At 42.4% G+C, this 6,656-nt stretch overlaps 1 protein-coding gene across 1 annotated transcript; it reads left to right on the forward strand.

The window, feature by feature from the left end:
* Positions 1-2,066: 2,066 nt before the first annotated feature.
* LOC129400022 (general transcription factor IIE subunit 2-like) lies at positions 2,067-3,450 on the forward strand. Its single transcript, XM_055122411.1, has one exon. The coding sequence runs from the start codon at positions 2,192-2,194 to the stop codon at positions 3,065-3,067; it is 876 nt and encodes a 291-aa protein (XP_054978386.1). The 5' UTR covers positions 2,067-2,191; the 3' UTR covers positions 3,068-3,450.
* Positions 3,451-6,656: the final 3,206 nt, after the last annotated feature.

Here is a 6,656-nt window from a genome sequence, read left to right on the forward strand (position 1 = left end):
GGATAAGTGCAATGGAGAGAAGTCAGGAATGTAACTCAGCATTAGAGTGCATGCCTTGCATGTGTGATGTCCTGGGTTCTATCCCTTGCACTGGAGGTGGGGTGAAGGGAGGAAGTGAAGTACAATAGGAGAAAAGACAACAGCAACATTTTAAGACAATATTTGACCTGGATAACCTGAGAAATTTGAATCCAAATCTGTTCATAAGGGAAAACTGAAAATCAAAATCATATATCCAACAGCACCTTGAAAATCTTAGGAATTGGTGCTAATAATGGCTAACTCCAGAAGTTAGTATGAAAGTAGAACTGAAAGCAGGAGACTGGGTAAAATTCTTCTTATGAAGAATTTAGTGTTCAGCACTGTAAACTAAAGTGCTTAAAGGGAGAAAAAAATTCAAACTGCCTGCCAGAGACACAGACTGGGGACCGGAGGACACTGGGGACATTGGTGGAGGGAAATGGACACTAGTGAAGGGATTGGTGCTGGATGCTATCATCCAACCAACAATAGTTCCAGAAACAGAGTAGTTGTATAAAAGATAGCAGGTGTGAGAGAAGTATTAAAGAAATTATAAGAATTTATCTGAGTTAAAGCTATAAAGTACATTGAGGAAAATATAGGCACAACCCTTCAAGATTTGGACTTCAAACATTTAGACTTCAATGATTTGATACCACTGGCAAAGGCAACAAAGTAAAAAAATGAATGGGACTACATAAAGATCTTTTTCATGGAAATAAATAACATGGGCTAAAAACTAAAAGACAGCTAACTGAATTGGGGGAAACATTTGCATTTAACACTGCAGATAAAGGTTTCATATCCAGGATATATAAATAACTCACAAAGGCCAACAACAGTAAAAAAATTCAAAAATCCAATCAACATATGGGGAAAGGAAATGAATAAAAACTTCGCAGGGGAAGACAGGCAAATGGCCAGTAAGCACATGAGAAAACACTTGTCATCAGAGAAATCCAACTCAAGATGTCAATGAGGTACTTTCTCACTGGTATTTGTCTCACATGCAGCCATGCCAGGTTTCATTCCTGTCACCTTGTATGGTTCCTTGAACCTCTCCAGAAGTTATCACTGAGAACATAATCAGGTGTAAGCCCTGAGTGCCCACAAAACAAAACAAAGTAGATCTGATACAGCAGGATCTGGGGTGTGGAGCACCAGTTCAGTTTAAATCTATACCCAGGAGAGATGAGATCTGGAGCAGCCGTGCACACATGGCCCCTCTGCTCTTTAAAGACTATGATCTGGGAGGTCTACTAACCCATTTTGGCACCCCATGGCTTCTGATAGGAATGAATCTAGATTGTGAACTGAGCTACAACCCCATGCCGCCCGGGGAGGGGGAAGGATTTTCTCTCTCAACGCTTTCTTTCTATGGGGGACATAGCAGTAGCAGCAGTGGCAGCAGCAAAGCCCATGTGGCATCCGCCATTTCCTAGAACTCACAACCCAGAGGTGTGAGCTCACAGTGACGTGGAGTGCAAGAGATCATGGGATGGGGGTGTTACCGGCACGCTCTCCGCCCAGATGAGATCCGGAGCAGCCGCACACGCACAGCTCCTCTTCTCCTTAAAGACTATGATCCGGGAGGTTTACTAACCCATTTTGGCACCCCATGGCTTCTGATAGGAATACATCTAGACTGTGTGTGAACTGAGCTAAAATAACAGAAATCTAAAACTGCGCGGCTGTAATCTTCATTATCAGCAATGGAAAACAAATTATCAAATGATGCCTTCTCAGCAGGTTTGACTGTTGGGGGAAAATTCCAAATAATAATAGTGAGTTCTCTCTTAAAATATTGAATGTATTCAAAGTATAGAGAGAATAAAGTGAAGATCATTAGCTACTCAGGTCAGGGGGTGGGGGCGGGAGGGGGGTATATTGGGGTTCTTGGTGGTAGAACATGTGCACTGGTGAAGGGATAGGGGTTTGATCATTATATTACTGAGACTTAAACCTGAAAGCTTTGTAATTTTTGTCATGGTAATTCAATAAAATTAAATTAAATTTTTTTTAAAAAAATTAAAAAATCGGAGCGTCCCGCGCTGGGTCCGGAAGTTGTTGCGGCGGCTCCCGGGTCGTCTCCGCCGCCATCCGCGCCAAGAGCCTGAACCGGCGGCGCGCTCCGGAGAACCGGGGGACGGCGGCTCTGCGGCTCAGCATTATGGATCCAAGCCTGCTGAGAGAACGGGAGCTATTCAAAAAACGAGCTCTTTCCACTCCTGTCATTGAAAAAAGATCAGTAACTGCTAGCTCATCATCATCATCATCAAAGAAGAAGAAAGCAAAACCAGATCATGGAGGTTCATCAGGCTCTAAACAAAATTCTGATCATAGCAACGGATCGTTTAACTTCAAATCTCTATCAGGAAGCTCTGGATATAAGTTTGGTGTTCTTGCTAAGATTGTGAATTACATGAAAACACGGCACCAGAGAGGAGATACACATCCTCTAACTTTGGAAGAAATTTTGGATGAAACACAGCATTTAGATATTGGACTCAAGCAGAAGCAGTGGCTTATGAGTGAGGCTTTAGTCAATAATCCCAAAATTGAAGTAGTAAATGGGAAGTATGCCTTCAAGCCCAAGTACAATTTGAAAGATAAGAAGGCCCTGCTTCGGCTTTTAGATCAGCATGACCAGCGAGGCTTGGGAGGAATTCTTCTAGAAGACATAGAGGAAGGACTGCCCAATTCCCAGAAAGCTGTCAAGGCCTTAGGGGACCAGATACTATTTGTAAATCGACCTGATAAGAAGAAAATCCTTTTCTTCAATGACAAGAGCTGCCAATTTTCTGTAGATGAAGAGTTTCAGAAACTGTGGAGGAGTGTCACTGTGGATTCCATGGATGAGGAGAAAATCGAAGAGTATCTGAAACGTCAGGGTATTTCTTCCATGCAGGACTCTGGACCAAAGAAAGTGGCCCCGATCCAGAGAAGGAAAAAGCCTGCTTCGCAGAAGAAGCGGCGCTTTAAGACACATAACGAGCACTTGGCGGGAGTGCTGAAGGACTACTCGGACATGGCACCCGGGAAGTAGTGTCCAGCACTGGCCGAGCTGAGTCACCAAGAGAATCATGAGCCATGGTAGGGTTGTGACCTGGAGACAACCACATTCCTGCTCGACTTCCTAGGACTGAGGAGAGGAGCAGTTCACAGTAGACCACCCAGCTCGGAGCCCATTGAAAAGGAGTGGCTCTTGGGAAACGGGGTCCTCCCTGCTAAACTTCTGTGACTTCTTGGGGGGAAGCTGCTGAGCATGGCGTGCAGGTGTCTTTGCTACTTATCTCTACTTCCCAGTGATCCCTCGTTCCATTCTGCCTTTTATTACTCAGAACATGTTTGCAGATAGCGTTGGACGCATTGTTCGTTTATCCCAATAGAGCATATTTATAATAAAATCATCGTAGGTGGAGTCCTCAAAAAAAATAAAATTAAAATTAAAATGAAAAAATCTATACCCAAGAACATGTAGTCAATCAGAATGTAGAATGGGATGGCTGAGGGTAGGATTTGGCAGCAGATTAAAGGAAACCCCCAGTCCCATCTCTCTCTCTCTCTGAGTACATCCTCTCTGGACTCTGTCCTCTCTCCCAGACCCCTGGGTATCAGGTAGGGCAGCATGCCCAGACACAGGGCCCAGTGCAAGTGGGCCAGTCAGGGCCAGAAAGGGGCAGGTATGGGCAGGGCTCAGATGCCCGGGAAAGCTCAGGTTCAGGCAGGGCTCGAATGCCTAGGTAGTGACAAGGTACTTTGCACAGCAGTCTCACCCACGTGCACATGACCATGACCAGAGAAAAGGAAAGCATACACTAGATAGAGCAGAGAAGGGAAAAGACAAGGAAGTCATTCATGAGACAGGGCAGCATCGGTCAGAACCAGTGACTTCATTCACAGGAGGCTAGTAGACTGCATGGGACAGGACAGGGAAGGTGTTAACGGAACCATGCAGCATCATGGATAGGACTAGTGATGTCATTCATGGGTAAAAGGGAAGCCTGGACATCTGGGGAGGGATCTGGACCCTTGAAACTTTATCTGTAACTTTTCATCTACTGAGTTTTCTATGCAAATCTTTCATATAATTCTCAAGAAACCACCAGTGGAGGAAAATCTACTTTCATGCTAACAGACTCACACCAACATATATCACCACTAAAGTTCAGAACCCTAGAGGAAAAAGAGAAATAGCACTTGCTTCTAAAGAAAGGAATAAGCTACTTAAATAAAAATACCAGAGAATAGGGGCCAGAACAAAATTTAGTGGGTAGGATTCCTGCCTTGTATGCACCCAATCTGGGTTTAATCCCTAGCACCCCATATTGTCCCAAGTCCTGCAAGGGATGATCCCTGAGCAGAATCAGAAACCCTGAGTACAACTGGGTGTCACCCAAAACCCCCAAATTAAATATATATGTATATTTAAAGATCATAGATTAGAATATCTGAAGTTCTTGCAGTTCTTCCAATAGTAACCTAACAGGTAGAAGGCAATGGGAAAATGCCATCAGGATTCCAAGGTTAAGTGTTAAACTAGACTACTCTTCAATTATCAATGAAGTGAAAGAGAGGAATGAAAATATTTCGTGTGCAAGAAATGTCCTGCCAAATTTACTCTTTTGGGGGGTGGGTAAATTTACTCCTATGTATCTTTTTTCAGGATCCTACTAAGACAAGCTTCATCAAAATGAGGGAATAATAAATCAATGAAAATGATATGAAAATACAGAGAACAATTGATGTAACTATAGAAGTTACAGAAATTCAAGGCTGATGGACCAGGGAAATGACAGAATGACAGGTGTCCACTGGGAGTAGATCTCCATTAGTCCATGTTGGAGTAAGCTGGAAGACTTCAGAGAGGTTACTCAAGATGTTCAAACGAAGAGAAAACCTGACTTATGTAAAATGTGAAGAGATATCTGAACAACTAATGGGATGGTGGGGTTGTAGAAAATTTGGGATCTAGGGGATAATTTTGTGACTTACAGCATCCATCTTACAAAGTGAAAACTGGATTTAACCCCTGGTTCCAATGGTTCTTCTATTTTGCACCTAGCAGCTCTGTTCACTATGATTCATACCTCATGTGGTAGGCCATTTCTGGCCACACTGGAACTTGGTGTGTGTAAACATTACAACTAAAGGGGTACTATCTCCAGCAAGAACCACAACTGAAGAAGATGTGAACTCACCATAGCCAGGGAGTCCTCTGGCTAGCCTGTGTGTGAATACAACACAGTCTCTGGAGAGTAATATAACCTGAATGTGTGCAAGCAAGAGAACTAAAAAGAAGTGTAACCCCTGATTAGCACCACAGCTAAGTTAATAAACACTTTAATCTGATGTGTATCCCATGGCAAGCATAACAGCTAACTGCAAGAATCAGAGCCAGGAGTGAGTGACCCTCAGTCACTGCAACAATAATGAAGAGAAGCGGGAATAATAATAGTAATACAGAAAATTAAACAAGCCAATACACAATGAAAATTAACTCCAGATAAAGTTAAAAGTTGTTAAAAATAATAAAGGACACCCCCATACTTCCAGAAGCCCCAGCAGTCACACCCACATCCCACAGTCACTGTCTTGTAAACTCATCACTAAATCTCTGAAGAGATGCAAGCCAAGCCACTAAAATTTATGAATACACCAGTGTCCGAGATAAAAACTCTATCTAGCCTTCTAAAGGGGATAGGCCAAGTCTCTACCCTGCCAAAACCCCAGCAACAGCCATACCCACACCCCACAACTGCCACTGGCCTAACTCCATTGCTTCTTGAGGCTCAGTTGTAAGAGTATTTAGTTGTTTATAATGGAAACCCATAATTTTTGCTGCAACCAAATGAAGATGAAAGATGAGAGATGATGGGCAAATATGAGTGGTTTGTAAGGCAGGATTCAGGAGAGCTAAATCTTCATCTACAGTAATGGAAAGTTCATAGATAGTACTAAAAACTGAAAACAAAATGATAAGCAAGTTATACATATCGAACTAATTAAGCGAGATAATTGAAAATTGTTGTTACTGGGAGGGGAAATGGAGAAATGACTTGACTTTTAATACTCTGAACAAAGACAGAATTTATATAAAGAACTCAATTATAAGGAAAAGGGCAACAATAGAATAATAACAATAATTAAAGTGCATCAAATATAATTAAATTAATGCTAAGAAAACAACTAATTATTTTAAAAACTGGGAAATAAGGGGGGGAAACAATCATTTATCTCACTTTTCCTAATAAACACTTATCTCAAAGTAGCCAAATAGTCAAAAAGAAATTTTTTATTGAATCACTGTGAGATACAGTTACAAAGCTTTCGTGTTTGAGTATCAGTCTTAAAATGATCGAACACCCATCCCTCCACCAGTGCACATTCTTCACCCCCAATGTGCCCAGTATACCCCCACTTCCCAACCCTTCCCCTGCCTCTATGGCAGACAATTTCCCCCATATTCTCTCTCTACTTTTGGGCATTATGGTTTGCAATATAGATACTGAGAGGCTATCACGTTGGTCCTTTATCTATTTTCAGCACACATCTCCCATCCCAAACGATTCATCCCACCATCACTGACTTAGTGATCCCTTCTCTATTCCAGCTGCCTTCTACTCCAGCTCATG

Source organism: Sorex araneus, chromosome X, assembly GCF_027595985.1.
Source record: "Sorex araneus isolate mSorAra2 chromosome X, mSorAra2.pri, whole genome shotgun sequence".
Classification (NCBI taxonomy): domain Eukaryota; kingdom Metazoa; phylum Chordata; class Mammalia; order Eulipotyphla; family Soricidae; genus Sorex; species Sorex araneus.

What these genes read in the sequence shown, in the direction of transcription:
- LOC129400022 (XM_055122411.1), top strand. Translation starts at nt 2,192, where the DNA reads ATGGATCCAAGCCTGCTGAGAGAACGGGAGCTATTCAAAAAACGAGCT.